General features: G+C 40.7%; 1 protein-coding gene across 2 annotated transcripts in view; it reads right to left on the bottom strand.

Annotated features, from left to right (window-relative positions):
* Positions 1 to 20,186, bottom strand: part of SHROOM2 (shroom family member 2) — a 130,558-nt gene that overhangs the window by 30,946 nt on the left and 79,426 nt on the right. The window contains exons 3-6 of one of the 2 annotated variants that reach the window (XM_054205545.1): positions 18,729 to 18,833; positions 16,308 to 16,439; positions 8,017 to 10,666; positions 5,922 to 6,019 (exon numbers count right to left, since the gene is read on the bottom strand). In XM_054205545.1, the coding sequence (XP_054061520.1) occupies positions 5,922 to 6,019; positions 8,017 to 10,666; positions 16,308 to 16,439; positions 18,729 to 18,833 (2,985 nt within the window). The remainder of the gene's footprint in view (positions 1 to 5,921; positions 6,020 to 8,016; positions 10,667 to 16,307; positions 16,440 to 18,728; positions 18,834 to 20,186) is intronic. The other variant, XM_054205535.1, reaches the window with a different exon arrangement.

The raw sequence follows: 20,186 nt of genomic DNA, 5'->3' as shown, positions 1-20,186 counted from the left end.
TTCTCCACTGCTCTAAAAGGACATGAGAATGTGGAAAGATGCAGAAGAAGAAAATAGTATGGGCAAAAGCCAAACAACAGCTTTCAGAGACACCCAATCCACCCCCCACAGAAGAGGTGCTTTTCCTCACAACACACCAACACAAAAAGCTACGGATGTCAAAAGTTGATGTGGGCCCAAAACCAGTTAGACACTTTTCTGAAAGAAAAATTCATCAAGGAGCTGCTAACCACAAATACTTAGGACTGCACCTCTTCACGGCAGATCAGCAGGGGCTGGGCAACGATACCCAGCAGCATGGCTCTCTGTTTGCCTTGGTTTCGTTTTCTCCAAGCATCTGCTATTATTTAGTCAAAAGGAAACCTGCTTAGGTAGACCTTTGGCCTGCCCTAGGCACCACTGTTCTTAAGAATCAACTCCCATCAACGTCCTTCGTGTATCAGTGACTCCAGGTTATGTTGTCTCAAAGCACGACATTTATTTAGCTGTTACTAGTCAGTCACATACACTAGTACACTGGAAACAGTGATACATGGCAATGAAACTTGCACTAATTACAAGTATTTACAGAAATCTAAGGAAGATGGAAGGTGGCAGAGGACTCCTAATACACGAGAACAGATTCTGATGGACTCTCTCTCCTTTGTTGCCTCTCTAGACATGGGAAGTGTTTTCCCAGTTTCAGACAAACTACAAACTCTAAAGCAGCCCAAGACTGTACTGCATCATCCATATGATACATGCAATGACATCACTGTCAAAAAAGTAGTCCGACAGATGTATCAACAATCCATATCTTATGATAAAGAAATGCTAATGTAAGTAGAAAGGGCTTCAGCAGCTCGCGTTCTTGAAGTCTGTGTTAATAGCTAAGAGCCTGTGAGGATGCGCGTTGGCTCGCCTGCACTTCCTCCAGATGATGACAAATAGCTGCACACCACTTGCTGGAAAGGGAAAACTATAATTCATTTTTAACTTCATGCAAGAAGGCACTTTCATATGTGAAACCATTACCGTTCGGAATTCAGGTATCTGAAGCATTACTTCAACCAAACTGGTATGTTCTAGCTACATGAAAAGCACGTTTTCTTCTCCCTTTCGCTGAATAATTAATTTCCCTCAAAAAGAGAGCACTTAAACCTTTATAACAGTCCTTATTATACTTAAATTGATTTCAAGAAGAGGACACTTCACTTTATAAGCTCTTGAATAAAATGAATGCAGGAATTGTTAGTACACCGCACATTAGATGGAAAAAGTTATTATGCATATTTATAATTTATTTTCTTCAAAACACCAGTTGTTTGGTAATTCTATACTTAGCAAACTGATAGGAAATATTTCTTTCCTTTAGAAGAGTTTATATGAAAAATGACAAGGGCTGTAGGTGAAGTGTAAAACAGAGAACTTAGACCTCTTTCGCACCATAAAATATTGAAGCTTGTTAAGACATGCATGAAATGTTTGCCCAAGTAATTTTTCACTGATTTGTAAGGAAGCAGTTGCACAAGATCATACTATTTCTTCCTCAAGAGGAAAAGGGAGGAAGGTGAAAGCATTTTGCTTTTATAGCTCTGGTGACGTCTTGGTAAATCCTACAATAACCCAGACACACTCATCCTGTGATATTCGTTCAGGAAAAACTTCTCAGTTTGACTCTAACAATTTATATACAGTAAATAAAGAATATAAGTTTAAAATCAGTATGTGATGCAATCCCTGCAAGCAGAGTTCTGCTTAAGTATTTAAGTAAATGGCCCTTTTGCTACACATAAAGAGAAAACCCCCTTCAAGTCTTGCATTTCAATACCTAAGTTCCCAGTTAAGCAGATACTACCACTGTATATTGCTACTATAATATTTTTTTGACAGCACAGTAAAAAACCCAAAATACAGAACTTAAAATTACTGAGTTGTAAAAAACTGGTTAGTTCCTAAGAATATTTCCAATGTCTAATTTATACCTTTATTATTGTAAACATGAGAAACTAATTTGTCCAAATGCGTAGTGTGGAATGGTTTTTTTTCACCCTCTGCTAGTTAGTCTTTATAGATAGATAGCCCCAACCCCTATAATGGTCACCAAGCAGAACAAGTTCAGAGAAATAATTATCAAAACACACATGTATGTTTTATGTGTGTACGTGTGTGTGTGTGTATATATATATACACACATCCACATACGCTTGATATATATAAATGGAGTATCACCCATTTGTAAATTCTTTTCCACTTGACTGAATTGAGAAGACATAACATTATTCACATTCCTGTGTGCTGAAGGTCCTCCTCCTTCCTTGCACAATTATTTGCTGTTGTACCACCTGGTGAGCATGGAGGCTAGATATTCATCATGTCTCGAAAAAATCAGTTGCCATACGAAGTCCCTAATAACGAACATGGGAACCTCTCTATAGCTCCTGTTTCTGGCTTGTCAAAAGATTTTTTAGAACATTAAACTTGGGCATTTAGGTCAACTTAGGCATCAAAAAATCACTTTTACTTTGGTTTTGTATGGTAAAGGCTGTTTCTCCATCTTCAAGAGCTCAGACAGGAGCAATTACTAAGGCGTGAAAGAACTACAAGAAACATCTTACAGTGTTTAGTTAGAGTGAGTCATGCTGTCGTCCTATACTTGACACACATGCTCTTGTACTTGACACCTATTAAATGTTGAAAGATTTTCTGTGGCCTGTGATCTCGTAAGTCCTTTTTCACTTTTTGAAATTATATAATTTTCATAGACATTGCAGAAACAAATTAATAGAGATAACAAGTCAAACGTCCTTAGAAAGTAAATAAAAGCATTGGTTGTAAACATCTCTAGCAGACGGCAATCTTAAGAATTATATCATAAGGCATTATTTTTTTGACGCAGACTGACTTTTACGTGTGTCATGTCATCCTGCTGAAAGCCACAGACTATAGGCCAGAGCACACATTTCCATCTTTAACCTTTTGAAGGGCTATGTCGGTTTAGAAATTGTGGAGACTTATGCAGGGAAGTTAATTATATAACCAGCATATGTCATTCAACAAATACAGAAAGAGAGACATGTTTAAAGGACAGACTTTACATCTGTAAAGAGCTAAGCTTTTGTAACCAATTTGAAAGAGTAGCATCATTAAAAACAAAAAAAGCACCGACTTTTGTTTTACAGATCAGCAGACTCACATAACACTTTTAAAGCAGTCCTAAAGTTGAAAATGTGTTTAGAATCGCGTCAAGCCTCCGTATAAAAATATTGAGCTTATGTCAGATGACTGTTTGCATGCCTGTAAGTTCGTAGCAAGAGTGGCTTGGTTCTTGCATGAGAGTTGATAAACGGCTACTACGGACCACTGCTTTCTCTTCCTATAAAAATAATACTCCAAGCTATTAAATACTGCAATTTGGAAGAACATGTTTTAGCTTTTCTAAAAGGGGAGATGAAACAACCTGAATTCATTGGAAGCATTCAGTAATCTCAGAGGGGAAAAATACAGCCCAAAGATGAAAGGAGTTCACAAATTAACTTCATCAACTTTAAAGAAAACCCCCAGCTTTCAGAAGTAATGTCAATTTAGGTTTTGCAACTGTGTGCTAAAAAAAAAAAAATACTGTAGCAAAATGAACCAGCAGCAGCAAAGCGCCCAGGAGAAAAAAATTGCTAATCAAGCAATTTTTTTTTTGTTGTTCATTTTTAACCATTTGCTGTTACAACGCTCCAACCCTTTTTCATTCTAGATTCAGTGCAATAAAAAGACTCATATTTATCCTGAGAATAATCAGGGAAGCTGTAACAGTAAACAATCAAAGTTTACTTAAACCCCAAATTATTCTGTTTTTTTTTTTTTTTGCAGAACAACTGGAGGGGAGGGAGGCCCTGTAGTGTTGGACAGTCTCTAACCCAGAGGAGGCACCCATGGACTCCACAGCTGGCTCTCAGCTTGGGTCCCTGCACTTCTAACCCACACAAATGCTGAAGGGCTGCTCCTGTGTCCAACACGGTCATGCTGGCTTTGGTCACACAAAGGCAACTGTAGTGCACAGGCCTCAGTAGCACAAAATAAGGGCCATCAGCAATATAACCCAAATTTTCAAAGAAAATATTAAGATTGACCACAAGGAAGACCTTAGGTTTGGTTAGTATTCATGTTCGAGAACATACCACAGATTAGGTAGATTTGCTAGCCATTTGCAGATTACTAGCTTTTAGAAGTAGGAAACTAAATGCCTTTAGGGCAGCTCAAAAATCATAAAATCATTTCATGTCATGATGAGTCCAATTCCTTTTGAGCACAGGAACTCCTTGGCAAAAAAAGAGCACATGGGGATACATATTCTTTCCTACAGGACAGCCATTCATCATCATGCAGTAGTAGTTCACAACACAGGAATTAAATGCCTAAATGAGATATTTTATTCAGTCAGTTTTTTGAATACAGAAGACATACAAGCCCTCCGCATAACACAAGTGCTAAGGGAAAGACTGTGAAAGAGACCATTTTACAAAACCTCCTGTAATGTGGTGAAATGGCCATATACTACATCTGAAATAGTATGTCAAAACAGGCTTCGGCTTGAAAAAAAAAAAGTTATTGCAGCTGGTGCCCAGTCATGTGATTTTCATGGATTCCGTGATTATAAAGCAAGAATTGTGCTGCACAAACACTGCTAAAATGCTGGCGTAGGAGTATTATTCACATGCTTTTGTGACTAGGGTTCAGCGCTGGTGGATGGAAATCATTTTACTTGTCCAGAGATGCTGTCTGCCTACAGAAGCATGTCTGCTCCCGGCTGATTGTGCTGCCGCCTCCCCCGCTCCCTCCCTTCCCTCCCCTCCAGCCCAATCTCCCCTCCACACGCGTGCGCACACAGGCGCACACATTCACACCCTCATGGGCTATTCTTTCTGAAATCGCTATGGTAAGTACAAAGGGCTACAAAGAATTAGAAAAATAGCAGATGGTCTCTTCAGCTGGGCCATAAGCAATGCAAAATAGATCCGTGTAAAACCACAAATAAATACTAATTTTTTTAAAAGCTTCTGGTCATGACTAGAGTACATATTTGCTACAGTTCATAATTTTCCCTTCCCTTGAGCAACTAATACCACACAGGAAAACGAAGAAAGCCCACTGAAATTATTTTTCCTATATATGCGTTTCTTCTGTTACAAAAACCGGAGCTATCAAACACGGTGATAGCAGTGTGTGCACAATCTCAGTTCAGCTGCCACACGCCACTTAACAGCCACAGTATCAGCGACCGCTGAAATCACTGCTTACATCACATCGGCTCCGGCAAACTGTGGGCCAGGAGGAAGGCACCCCCACAACAAGCTAGACATTTAAGGATTTTAACTGCATTGTGCATGGAGTTATACATTTGACAAGGGTCTGAAAATATTGTACAGTTTAATTAAAACATGAATTAACAAAGACAAGCGGAGCTGATGAAATGGGAAAACAACGACTGGTGGATTCTGTTCGCGTACTGTATTCTGTACAGGCACAAGTAGAGAAAAGTCGCACTTGCAGCACTACTGTCTTCCAGTAGCATACCGTCTTTGCCAAGGATAATACTGGAAAACTCTTTTGGGAAACAAGCATTCCCTCCCTGCCCTCCCCACCAAAAACCTGTAACTGATAAATATGAAAAATATCTGAATCATTTCATGCACACAAATAAGAATCATCTGTCCCCAAACAAACTGCAATACACTTGACAATTTCTTCAAGCTCATCCTAAATTTCAGTCCCTATATTAACTGTATCATGCATGTCGAAGTATGTGGGGAGAAGGAGGGAAACAAGGGAAAAAGGCATTGCAAAAACTGTGAAATCATCATAGCAAAACTTCCAGTTTGGGTCAGGAAAAGATCTAATCAGAGCTGTCATAAGAAATCTCTTCAAGTCAGAAATTAAGAAATGCTTACCTTACAGTGCAGTTCCTTTCATCCAGATTGTTAACTTTAGAGAAAATACGCTCCCCATCTTCCTTTAAATCCTCCGCTTGCCTCCTTACTTCAACTTCCTAAAAGTGGTTTACAGCACAAGTAAGACACACCAAGTCATCATGTTTCAGACTCCTGAAAAAAATCTATGATTATGGAACCTCTTATTTGTGGGTTTGCTCTGTTTGAATATAGATGAAGTCAACAGCATAGCATGTCTTAAGCTTGTTTGGTTTTAAGTGGTACAGTATGCTATGTGACCTCTTGCACAGCACTACCGACCTGGCTGTGCTCAAGTTACTGCTCTCATTTGCTGATCTACAGAAGAGCTTAACATTTATATAAACCTTCGCAACTTCTACTTAGCAAAGAGCGGAAAAAAAAAAAATGCGGCAAAGAAGTTACAGAAGAGTCTCTCACATTTTAGAAGAGGCAAGTACGCACCAGCTTTTGAATCCCTGAGCGTGTACTTTAGTTTCTCCGTAAAACACACAACATTGCTGTTCCAGAATTTTATTATCTCACTATCTTCAAACAACCACACCCAAAGCATAGCTTTGCATTACAAACACTGAACCTACAGGAAATTTAATTGCGCATTAGCACTGGAATCATCTGAATCATATATGCGAAACACCATCTTTATTTACTTCAGTCTGTTGTAAGCACCTTCAATGCACTTATCACCATATTTTCCAGGTGCCTAAACAGGTGTCTGCTTTTTGCCCCAGGAGGCCTATACTGAACTTAAAGGCACTGACTAATAAACCAGAAATGCATACATGGAATAGATTATATGATGATTTTTCTGCTGGGTAGGCAATTATTTAATAATTTAGCTAATTTAATTTTCAAAATAACTTCCAGGTGAATATTTCCAGTGCTTGGAATCTCTGCCCTAGTAAATTATCTGCATAGTTAAGCCTTCACAGACAGTTCAAAAATAACTTGCAAAATTCAAAGACAAAAGAGTCCACAACTGCTAAAGATCGACGTACTTTGTTTCTTTTTGAGCTATCCTCATTCTACCCGTGTATATACCCACACACAGAGGTGCTGTGTGGATGCGTGTGTATGTACGCATGCATGCAATGCTTTTACCAAGAGGGGGGGAAAAAAGGAAGAAATAATATACAGCTGCATTGCCTCAGTTCTTTTCTTGCACAAGGCGAAGTTCAACACAGGTTGAACACGCTATGACTCCTTATACGTATCAGGCAAACTTGTAGCAGCTTGAACATCTTTTAAACAGAGAACTTAAGAGATTTGGTTTCTCTGCTTACTTCCCCTGCCACCTGCCAGCCATTCCCTGGCCCTGCTTAGTTAAAAATTAACTTAATATTTACTTGCAAGTTGAACAGATATTTGGCATCTCTCTAAGGAATAAACTTATACATCTTAAATCAAGCAAACTGACATAAAATAAAACACTAAGCAGTTTCATTTGTTGCTGTAGTGTAGCTTTAACATTAACAGGCATATTTTTCTTAACCTCTAAACTTTATTAGGCAGAAGTTTTGTCCTGTGTAGCTTTGCATCAAACAAGTTTAGAAGAGGAAATCCATGGAAAGTAATAGACCATTAACAAAACTGGACAAAAGTAGATATTATATTCCCCCATGGAACATTTTTATTCATCATTTCAGAGAACTAATAGCCTTCAAATTGGGAAGGCAGCCACACCAATGAAGAAATAACTCTGGGTGAAGATTGCTTTGATCCTCTTATACCTCTACTGTAAAAAAAGAGGATGTTATCAAATCAACCAGGTTGTTTTCTTCCATTTGGCTACAATACACAAGAAACTGCTCGATCTAATTGATTTTTCCTACACTCAGTTCCTGTGCAATACAAAGTTAGATCTTCTTCATTTTACTTCAGAGCTACCTATAACAACTATTAGCTACCTATAACAACTATTAGCTACCTATAACAACTATTGCCTTACTGACAAAAGGCAAACACCAGATTACACTGTGTTCCTAAAACTGGAAATTTTCATAAAAGTTATCTCGTTGCACCACTTTCCTGCCCCCTCCCCAGGCAATTTAAAGGATAATGCAAAAGACACTTGTACCTGTTTGTAGAAATCAGTAGAAGGGGATGATCTAGACCTCTCATGGGTGTACTGGGGTTTCTCATGTTGTTCGTGGCCTGCATCAAGGATATTATCGGCTGAATGGTACCTTCCTGAGCTCCTTGGCTCTATTGGCTTCCGCTGCTCCTTCCACGATGCCTGATACTCCGCAAAGGTTCCCAGGCGCTGCGGCTGTTGGGTTTTCACAATCCTATCAGCAGCCTTATTGCTGCTACTGTGCTGGACGTTATCTTTTGAGGCATGTGCAGCTTCAACTCCAACAGAGGCTGCCCGACCTCTTCTTTCATACCATGACTCCTCTCCCTCTTGTCCACCGTGAGCCTTCCTATCTGCCCTCTCAGGCTGTCCCTCAGCTGGACCATGGGGAGCTGGTTTCTGTGCCAGTTTCCTATATGCAGGCTTACTTGTTTCTTCAAAAAATTTCCACCTGTCTGCAAATGAGCCCAGGGCTTCTTCAGATGTATTTGGACGGCAATGAGCATGGCACTCATCCTCTGACATCCCCACCTCATTCATCTTCTCCGGTTCAGAGTAAGATTTCAGTTTTTGCTCTGTTGTGAACCTCTTCCTGGCTCCGATGCGAGAAACGTGATGAGTGCCACTCCCTGTAGGGTTCGGTTTAGCTTGTGTAGCCTCGAGGAATTCAGATGCATCTTCAGAAACCAAAGCCAATAATGAAGAGTTGTAACTACCAGTTTTCCGCTCGGGTGACCTGGGGAGATATTCAGCGGGGCTGGGCTCCAAATCCCGCCGTTTGAAGGAGGTCGCCCTCAGAACCCTGGCCTGTGCTTCCTTGAGGTGATCTTTGTAGGCGCTAGTAAAGTTAGCGTCTGGGGATGCGGTGACATTTTCTGCTGAATCTGGCTTCCAGGACTCATTGCACTCCTCTGTTTCAGATGACCCTACCAACGTAGCAGTGCTTCTACTTTTCTGAAGTTTTGCTCTTCTCATTTGGATCTCATTTCTCAGGGTTGTTGCAAAACGGTCACTCCTTCGTGCCTGTTTAGACAAGTGAGCGTCAAATGGGGCCTGTCGCTCTGTTACCAGTTCTGGGCTGTTGTCAGACTGTTTTTTCCCTTCCTGAGCTAAAGAGTGCAACATTGGGGTCTTCTGAGGAGAAATCTTGCCAGTCTCATCTTTACCCCACCTAAAATCTTTTTGAGCAGATCTGTTTTCAGTGGTAAGGACACAGCCCTTTACATACTCCTGTTGACCGTACCTAATTTCACTTTCCTCAGAGCTGCTCTCAAAGTTTTTCTTTTGTCCAGACTTTTCAGTATGATTGGTTTTTTTAGCTTCTTCTACTACAGGACACCTAGCATCCCCCTCCCTGTCCACTGGGTAACGACTACTGTTCTCACACCCTTTCAGTGAAGATTCAACAGATTGTTGAGGTAGATAGTATTTTGGTTTTTGGACCACTGTAACAGCAGCAGGATTTTCATGAGGTCCAAGTGATGCATCAGTCCCCACTGCAGGTTTCCAGCTGTCGTCCTTGAGTTGTAGTGGCTTTGAAGTTCCCTGAGCAGGCTGTTTTGCTGTCACGCAATAATAGCGACTCTGTCCAGTGTTGTCCACCTTCTGTTCAGCAGCACTGTTCGAAGAAGAGGAATTGTTGAGCACACTGGCTTGGTTTGGACTGTAGCCATGGAAATGATCTGAAGGTAACTCTTGAATGCCACTATAGGACAGATAATGTTGCTGATCTTTAGGCGCAGCTAAGGTCCTTGCATTATGAAAAAAAGTGCTTTCATCACTGTACTGGTGCTGGTGGTGGTAACTGTAAGTAGGCTGTGCAAACCGAACATCAGTGCTGGACAAGGACGACTGCAGTTTGTTCACAGCTCCTGCATTACTACTGTACCTTTCACCAGTTGAAGAAAAAGCATGTTCTGAACTCAAATCAGATTTATAATTTGAGCTGCTGACCCTCCTGTCACATGCTCTGGAGGGCCGCCGCTGCTGCTCCACAGTTTCCAAGTTCCAGTCACTCCTGGGCTGCGACCAGTTCAGGGCTGGGAAGTGCTGTGTGCTGGCACCCTCTGAGTACATGGGGCCATGGGCTTTCTCATGGCCTTTGGTAGCAGCAAAGCTGTCACTACGAAGAGGTGGAGGCGGGGGGGGAGGAGATGAAGACTTCTTCTTATCAGGAACATACCAGACAGGTCCAAAACTGGATCTTCCAGAGCAAGTGAGCTTGCCATCGGGGTGTTCCTCTATTCTAGGACTTTTGTTGTTCTCGTATTGGATGGGAGCTGGCAAATACCCAGCTTTGTCCTCTATTCCACTGTTGTCATTCAAGAACTGGCCAGACTTGTTTCCATGCTTAGCAGTCTCCCAGTGGCCTACTTTGTATAGCATGTTCTCTGTCGAAGAAGTGTCTGCATTGGATAGAGTGTGGTCAGGGGTGCTAGAACTTGTGGAGAAAGACCCGTAGGCTGAATCCCGCTTACTTTGGCTCCCTAGATGATCAATGCTACTGTTAGACCTTGCAGAAGAGAGCCTTCCATACTGGGCTACTTGTGGAGTGTGGTCCCAGCTGTCCATACTTCCCAAAGAGCTGAATTGGTCAGAAGCGCGATGTAGACTTGACTGATCCCATGAGTTTGACAGGTCATGAGAAGAACAACTACAGTAGGAAACAAAGAAGAAGTTTCAGCATAAATATACCAGTCAAAAAATGCCACAATATAACCATAAATATATAGCCAGCAATTTTACTACCATTGTTTTAAGATCCATCTGCATAGCAGTTACTCGAGACAAACAATCTAATAAAATTGGAAGTTTGAACACAAAGTCAGGGCTTTATATTTATACTCTGCCACCGATTCAAAGCTTGAACCTTAATAACTAACTCAACTTCCCTTTGTAAGTTTACCAATAAGTAATACACATTTATCTCCTTGAAGGCTCCCCTCTCCCTCTGCAAATTGTTGATTTTGCCAACTTTTACTTTTAGACAAATTTAGTTTGAGCTCCATTTGCTCCCTCTTTCCGAGGGCAAACACCAACTTATTTTTCAGCTTATTTTCCAGGCACCACGATTCTTCCAGCTGTTAAACTCACGCACTTCCCCGTTCATTTTTTGTAATCTCACTCTAAACTTCTTCAGTCCGTAAAGTTATTCCCTTATCCTGCCCATTCATTTAAAATTTTCATTTCTAAACTAAGACTGACTACAAACATTTGCCTCAAATGCCACCATTTGAGTTCTGAGCTTTCACATGCACCTTGACAATGAGGTTTCAAACCACTCTCAGGTTGACACCCTTACAACGTCATTCGATTCCACTCGGTTTCACAACACTGACAGGAAAACATCAGGAGAAGATGCCAGAGCAAAATAAGCTCTTCATGGCCAAAACTAAACTTCTGACCTTTCTTCAAGAGTCCGTACCCCCACCAGTTCCTCTCTGCCACTCTTTCCTCTATAAAAACATCTTTGACATTGTACTTTCTCTGGATCAGTTGTCTAGGACACTACTGTAAAATCTTGTTGCTTCTGTTGTTTTCCTACCCCATCAGTTTTGTTCTGGTTTCTTTCTTTTCTTTTGTATCTTTCACAGCACCACTCCTGTCAATCCAACACACTGATGCCAAGATATTCTTTCCAATTATTCTCATCACATCTCCCTGTTTGAACTTCACTGGCAGCCCCTCCTGCTTTTATATACCAAATTCAAATTCTTGCCCTTGCATGCAAAGCCCCTTGGTAGAAATCCCAGAATTATTCCACTTCCCTGTAGCTATAATTATATGAAGCATCTATCAAATCTTGTACAGTAAAGAAACCTGTGAAAGCCAGCAATGAAATTAGACTAGTCCATATAAAAAATACAAAGAGTGATATAGATCTTTTTTTCTGTCAAAAATATTGCGAAGGTCAACCAAACAGTTCTTTGGAATTCAGTATTAACATGAGAATTGCTTTCCCCCCCTCATTACTATAACCTTTGTAATTTTTTTTTATATGTGGCCAAAAGCAATATATGTGAAATATGAGAAGGTATATTTTGTGCTTATTTTCTAAAAGCATTTTATTAATAAGATACACTAGCATTGGCCTCATCTTGTGGGTTTTTTGTTCTTTCATTCTTTTATTTTCAGCATTTTAAACCATCTTGCTGAATACTTAAAAAGGTCTTAATTGTCTTCTTAGGCAGATAATATGGCTCTTGTAAAAAGTGTCTTGGTCATTATTAGGATCTCCTTTGTTAGTGAAGAATGTAAGCCAGGTACTGCTATGAATTGTTGATATTTCCCCTCCTTTTCAGCACCAAGAAGATACTTGGCATCAATTAAAATAAAGATGACACTTGTGCAGGAAAGCCTCAATTTACAATTTACAAGTCTCATGTAGATCTGCTGGTATCAACTGTGAAGCAGAGATCGTCAGCACAAAAGGTTCAAAGCCCTACTAGAAAATGCCTAATGGAAACCCAGAAGATGCAGCAAATGCTTCAAACAAAGGATGGGAAAGTTTCTGATGGTGTGTTACTGCAAAGCATGGCCTCCTGTGGTCCTTAACTGCAGGGCAATCTTCCCATGAACCCCGACATGGAAGAGAGTCCAAAAACCATTTCCCTGCCCAAGCCTGGCATCCCAGGATATCCTTCTCTCAATTGCTTTTTTAGAGTGGATTCACAAAAGCACCTGCACTGCTGGTCAAAGTCTGCCAGGTGAAGTTCAGGAAATAATCTACAAACACCATCCTTGGCCACTTTGACGAACAAGCACCCCACCTAGCCCTGGGGCATGAGTTTCTGCTTCTGGGCCCTCCCAGGAATGACATCATCTCAGCAAATCACACCACATTCAGACCGCACGGGATTACAAACCTAATTGCTCCAAAAACTCAGTTTAAGCAGCCTTCTCAAAGCATACTTGCCTCACACCCATCTGTAAGGCCAGAATGAAGTAGAAGAGGTTGTTGGTTGCAACTGCACACCCAGGGGACGGGGAAAAAAATAATATTATAAGGTCCTCTATTATAGTATATCCTACTGGAAGAAAATGCAAGGTCTAAACTTTCAGCAACTTAAGACAGTTCATATCCAAACCTCCCACAAAAGTGCAGTCATCCTTAGTCTAGGGTGGGCTAGGAAAAAAGTCTGCATCCATGTTGTTAAGGTACGACTTCTGTGAAAAAGTGAGCAGAAGACTGACAGAGGGAAATTAAGGCACCAAAAACTTACAAGGTCTAACTCTTTAGCCTTGCATGAGAATTACCAAGACCTGGCCTAGTGCTCTTGAGACAGTTTGCTGTTTTTAAATGAAAGTCACACGATAAAAAAATACACATATAGTGGCAGATGTGGAAATCTGGGCTCCAGAACTCCCCCCTCTCCTATCTACACTGGTACAGTCTCTCCTGTTCTGTCTGTCTTCCTCTAACTTCAAGCATCTTCTCAAAGGTCCAAATTCATAGAATGTGTTGGATTGGAAGGGACCTTTAAAGGTCATCAGTCCAACCCCCCTGCAGTAAGCAGGGACATCTTCAACTAGATCGGATTGCTCAGAGCCTCATCAAGCCTGGCCTTGAACGTCTCCAGGGATGGAGCCTCCACCACCTCTCTGGGCAACCTGTGCCAGTGTCTCACCACCCTCATTGTAAAGAACTTCTTCCTAACATCTAATCTAAATATACCCTGCTCTAGTTTAAAACCATTGCCCCTTGTCCTATTGGTACATGCCCTTGCAAACAGCCCCTCCCCAGCCTTCCTGTAAGCCCCCTTTAGGTACTGGAAGGCTGCTATAAGGTCTCCCCGGAGCCTTCTCTTCTCCAGGCTGAACAACCCCAACTCTCTCAGCCTGTCCTCATAGGAGAGGTGCTCCAGACCGCTGATCATCTTTGTGGCCCTCCTCTGGACCACTTCCAACATGTCCATGTCCTTCTTGTGCTGAGGGCTCCAGAGCTGGACGCAGTACTCCAGGCGGGGTCTCACAAGAGCAGAGTAGAGGGGTAGAATCACCTCTCTGGATCTGCTGGCCACGGTTCTTTTGATGCAGCCCAGGATGCAACTGGCCTTCTGGGCTGCAAGCGCACATTGTTGGCTCATGGGGGCTGGCAAAAAAACTCCAACCAAAACCAACCAAAAAAAACCCCCAAAACAAAACCAATAATTACCCATAGCTATATCTAGCTATGGACAATCTTCAGAGGGTTGTTTTGTCCAGGTGTCCCACAACCCCCCAACACACAAAATCCAGGTACATCCTGCTCAGAAGACAGCAAAAGCATCTCTCCCCCCCGACTGAACTCTCCATGTTTTACACGTGATTTAGTTTTCACACTCATAGAGAGAATGCACGCAGGCACATTCAGAAGAGATTTTAGGCTGTGAATACCAATTTCAGATGCTTAGCTCAAGGAAGAACAAGAAATAGCAGAAATAGCCGTGGGATGGGATCCTTGGGCTAGAAATATACTCTCCTAGGGCTGTTTCTGTTATCTCCTTGCATACCGATTGCTGTACATCCTCTTCAGCTTGGTGCTTGACTTAAGAGTGCACGGTGCTTCTTCGTTTTGTGATTTGTCGTTTGAAAGTGAGGGATCTCTGAAGCTGCTCACCTTCTATTTTTGCAGACAAGGAAGCCCAAAGGACTCCCTTCCGCAACTGGGACCCTCAAAATACCCAAATCCTTAGGCTGGCACTCTGGGAATGCTGGGCCTCCATCAGCCGCACTCCAAAGTTAGCTCTGCCACTGGAACTGCCTTGGACAACAGACACCAGGACTGACAGGTCTCCCAGATATGTGGGGCAAGAGGATTGCTCTATTCCCTTCCCCCTTTTCCTTTACACACCCAATTTCCTGCCCAAAGCTCATTTCAAATTGGCCTTGAACCAAATTAATATTTTTTTCTTTTTTAAAATATTGTGATTCACCCCAGCTCCTATCAAATCACACTTTGAGACGTAAGTCTTGTAATATTTTACTTTTACAAGGTACAAGGACAACCATCAGGAAGAACAGGAAGCATATGCTGATTTACAGCTCCGTCAGAAGACTCAGTAGACTGAATGTAGAAATACTCTTGAGTTAGCATTGCAACTAGGAACTCTATAAAGTTTTTAGAAATTTCTGAATTTTGTTTCTATGTACAAGGACTTTTTCTGTCTTCAAATCTATAAATTTAATTCAGTCCATCTACATGAAATTTAAATACAAACTCTCTAAATAAGTGTGAAACTGTAGCAGTTATAATCCAGGATTTGAAGAATATAATGTGCTAAAACTTCTACTAAAGAAGTATTACAAAGTGCATTTAAAAAAACCCCTTTCTGTCTAAATGTTAACATTCGTATTTTATTCAAGGGCAGATAGCAAATTATTTTAAAAACAGTAGGCAGCTTCTAAAGAAAACCAACAATGTAAAAACAATTGTAAAAATGACATGAAAAATAAAATAAAAACTTGAAGTATAAATGTATAAATGTTCTTCTGTTTTAACTACCATGATAAATTAACATCAAGAAGTAATGATGGAGAATGTACAGCAATAAGCATAGAAAACACAAGTCTACTTTCCAAATTGGTATTGCATACCAGACTCATTTTCAATGTCACCTACAAGCAGGAAAAAACAAGAACCTGTAGCCAGACACAAACAGGTGCTACCTAAAAGTTCAAAGTTTCACAATTACAAGTGTGTGGGTGCCAGCCTTTCTCCTCTAGTGCTGAACGAGACCTAACAAATATTAAGGTGCTTTAAACAGGGACGGAAAAATCATTGGTCATATTACCTCTCTGCACAAGCAAGAGCACAACTGTAGGGAAGATCAGATTACAGAAACAGTTTAACTAATAAAACCAGTAAAACCTTCCAACAGGAAAACATTCTGCACCCTCCCTTTAGGAAAAGGCTTTTTAATTTTTCAATTTCACTTTAGGTACGTTGATTTTGGCAGTTTCTTTTTGCTTACAAAGGTTTAGGATTTTACCAGTGAACATTGAAAGGAAACACAGAGCAAGAAACGTAATCTTTTGAGTGCCTTTAAAGATAGTTTCTTACCTTTCAGTCACACGCACATATCACATACTGTTTCTGAAATCCACTCAATCCATATGTCAAACTTCCCATGATCCCCCTTCAAGCATTGAAAGGACAGGCAATACTAAAGATGTATAATACAATCATTCTGCGTTCGTCGCTTGAAAAAAAAAAACCACGAAACAAACCAACACACCAACGCTCAATGTCATGACCTACATTATTATTGTCTCACTGTTGGTGCTTAATGCATGTAACTTAAGCAGAGACTCACCTTGCATGATAGCGCGAGTGCCAGGAAGCGCAGGCATTGGACGAGGAAAGGTGTGACGTGGCTGTCTCGGGTTGACTTTCTGTGAATTTGGTTGCGTGCCAGGAGTGAGGCCTGCAGGCTAGGTCATTTCTTCTGAAAACGAGAGAGTCAGAGTGTACGAGTTTAGTGCAAACAGCTCAGTAAGGTGACATGCAGCAAAAAAAAAAAAAAAAAAAAAATCTACCAAACACAATAGTAAAAATCTAGTCAAACGCTATACAGATTGTATAGGGGTACAATGACTTTAAATGACAGCAAATGGGACAACTTTCTACATGCATGCCAGTTTTGAAAAGACACCTACATTCCTTTAAAATGCTTGAGATGCAGTGAAATGTCAATACTCTCCACGGTCTGTGCTTGAGCAGGTTTTTTTGTTTGTTTTTTTTTTGATTTTTTTTGTGTTTTGTGGTTTTTTTTTTTTTTTTTTAATTATTTTACTTTATATATTTTGGTGGTGGGGTGTTTTTTACAAGGGGCAGACAGGCAAACAAATTTTAAAGTACCTGACACGTACCCAGAGCTTGAACAGTTAAAGCAAATACTGAGACTTATGACTCTTTTACAACATGTCATCAGTACAGTAGGGCTTTGGCAAGGTTTTACTGCAGGTACGTGCTTATGGGAGGAGGCGGGAAGAAAAGAGTAATGACAGGAAGGAATAAAGCCACGTACATTGTTTCATACAAGTTAGTAAGAGTGATATAACTAATCATTTTAACTCCAGCCGAGTTCTGCTTCAGCTTCTGAAATGTGTGGCACCCCAGGTATGCAGGAGTGTTTTGTTTGTTTGGGGTTTGTTTTGTTTTGTTTTTAAAGAATACTCCTCAAAAATAGCTCAGCAATTCGAAGTCCCCAAACATCTACTTGGCTATCACCTCCAAATGTATATGCTCATGTAACTGAAGGGATCCCCTCTGGCAACAATAAGTTGTTAGAGCTTTGTAAATCGCAAACCTTTCTGCAAAACAGCTCTACGCTCCTCTGCCCCTTCCTTCTCTTCAGGAATTTGTAACAACAGCTTGCACTTCCTTCCAAGGACTTGCTGTTCGTAACACCTCTCAGCACTCACGAAATAAGTGCATTCTTTTTCCCCTATGTTAAATAAGTCTTCTGGGTGGAATTCAGCTACTTCTCTTTCAGTGAGCAGATGCCGAGCACGGGCCATGTGTCTAGACCTTCTCAGTCACCCGGGAAGGGAGCAGGAACTTCTTGAAGGTAATTCATCCTGCCCTTCTCTTTGCCTCATCTTGGAGGAAGTGTAATTTAAAATTTAGACAAGGTACAAAGCAAGACAAATCCCATCCTTCCAAGCCACAGTCTGAAACAAAGGCTTATAGGACCTTGAGGTCTTGAGGGGTTTTTTTAATGCACTTACGTATTTATGAAGTTTATTACTGCAAGGCTAAGTAATTTGTCTAAGTTACAAAGTAATTTGCTAGACTGAGAAAGTGTCCCTTTATTTTCATCTTGAACTGTAAAGGCAGTTCTGTATCTTTTTACTCATTCCCTCTCTTAATAAATTTGGGTTATCAGATAGCCACTAGATTTGAAGAACAAAACCAAGTCTCATTATAAACCCAGTATCTTCAAAACAGGTCAAATTTGAGTACACAGCTTTTTGCAGTACATTCAGAAAGATCTGATGAAATCAATAAAGAATTGCCTTTCCAAACTCTGCATGCAGGACTACAAAAGGAAAATAATAATTCTACAGGGAAGCTGTAATTTCACTAAGAAGCGTAGCATCATTACTGTCACTAAAAAAAGAAGTAATTGTTTCCATAAACAAAAGCCTACTCTTTCCAGCATGACAAAGGAGAAAACAGTGAAGCAGAGCATCACGATGTTGTTCTTTCTTGGTAGAAAATGAAATTCAGAGAGCGAATGGAGGAGCCCAAATACTCTCAGTGCAAAAGATTCTGCTCAGCCACGCGATACTGGGCTCCAGACAGTCCTTGTGTACTTTAAGGGCCCCAAGCCTGCGTTCAGGTTTGGGGAAAAAAAAAAAAAAAAAATCATTCCACTGTTCAGCTGCACAGAACATCGAAGAGTTTTTTCTCCCCCATAGCTCATCTCTAAGGTATTGATACCAGTTCGGCAAACCACAAACACCCATTTAGGCAAATTCAATAGGCCTCCTGGGCATCGCTTCAGCAAAAAGATTCATCTATTACGAGACAATTACTTTTCTGTGATGCACCACTAAGGAAACACAAGACTATAAAGACAGAACAATACAAGCAATGTTTGGAGCATGAGGAAATGAAGGTTGGGAAAGAGGACTTCTGTGACAGTTTGCTATGGGTTTGGCAAATGGTAAGAGGAATTCAATCACTGGGAAGGAACAGAAGGGATGCACTTGTGAAGTCAGTACTGTACCTCATGGAACTTCTCAAGATCTTCATAAGATAGTTTCTCGCCACATGAACATCATTTTCAGATGGCATTTTCTGTGCTACAATATCCACCACCACTTTCATCTTCCTGAGCAGCCAAGCAAGGGGAGGAACAGACTGGACTGAGTTGTGATGTGAGGCAAGTCAAGTGGACAAGAACCTAAAAGTTCTGTTTTCGTTGTTGTATTTGTGGACACATGTATATTTTGAGAGGTTGTTTTTTTTTAAGACATAATAGTCTGAACAGCCAAAAAATACTGGTGGAATACCTGGAGAGTAAATCACATAGACACCTGCTTTCGCCGAAATCCACAACGTGACTAAACATTAATTTACTGTGCAGAGTCAACAATGCTTTCTGATGGATTGTCACCGTTTAATTGTATTTACTATTTGCTGCACTTCAAGAAACAAATTTTTCTAACAATAAATGAAGCCCAGCATGACTACGGATTCCAAAACTCAGCACAAATGGGTAGAAGGACTGGAAAGAAAAGATTAAAAGACTCAAAACAGGAATATTTTGCAGGCAACTAAAGATGCCAGAAGCTGAGCATTTATATTCTAATGTAATACCTCTGTATTAATTCTGAGTGACAGAATGAGATCATCTGAACCTACAACCCAGAAAAGCTCTAGCATTAATGGAAGCATTAATAAAAGCATTTCACCAAGAGTGTCTTTCTACCAGTGCTTTTACAAAAGCTGCTGGAAGGAAAAAGCTGATAAGCTTTGAAGATACGATACAAAGGGGAAAAAAAAAACCCCAACAATTTCTATTGACTATAAGCAATCCGTTAGATAGTGGTCTCAATGACATGTGTGTGCAAATACTTTAGCAATAAAACAACCTTTCCAATCCAGTTTTTGAGAATACATCTGTTCTTTTGGAAGTCATTAAGAAAGACATTCTGAATTTCACAGGCTATGGAGATTAGAGATACTGGCTTAGATTGCTGCAGCAATATTGAGGAGACTGCCTAGATATGGGGGGGGAGCTGGGGGGAGGAAGAGAGGAAGAGAGAAAACATACTTCCTTGACCAAGAGAGAAAAATCATCAAACTGGACAAGCAGATTTATCTGTAAACCAACAACAAAAGTCAGAAAAATATCATAAAAATGAAAAGTAGACAGGAAATTGAATGAACTCAACTACCTCAGCACACAACAAAAGTTTCAATGAGTATGAGCCATTTCCTCTGCTTTCAGACACATTCTGAATTCCCGTAGGTACCCTTCAGATAAAAGGCCAGCAGATACAACAAGAGAGGTGTTTATTTCTTCACCCCCCAACAGAATTTCTGTTTCATTCCCATCTACCAAAGAGCACCCTTGCTGTAATGCCACCATATAGACCTTTGCATTTGGAGTCCCAAAGCAAAAGGAGAACAGGTAGTCCCAGGGACCTGCATCCAGGTGGAAAGCAATCGCTAGGATTTA

Source organism: Rissa tridactyla, chromosome 1 (assembly GCF_028500815.1).
Source record: "Rissa tridactyla isolate bRisTri1 chromosome 1, bRisTri1.patW.cur.20221130, whole genome shotgun sequence".
Taxonomy (NCBI): Eukaryota; Metazoa; Chordata; class Aves; order Charadriiformes; family Laridae; genus Rissa; species Rissa tridactyla.
The sequence above is the reverse complement of the archived record's forward strand: the minus strand, read 5'-3'. Positions and strand labels throughout refer to the sequence as shown.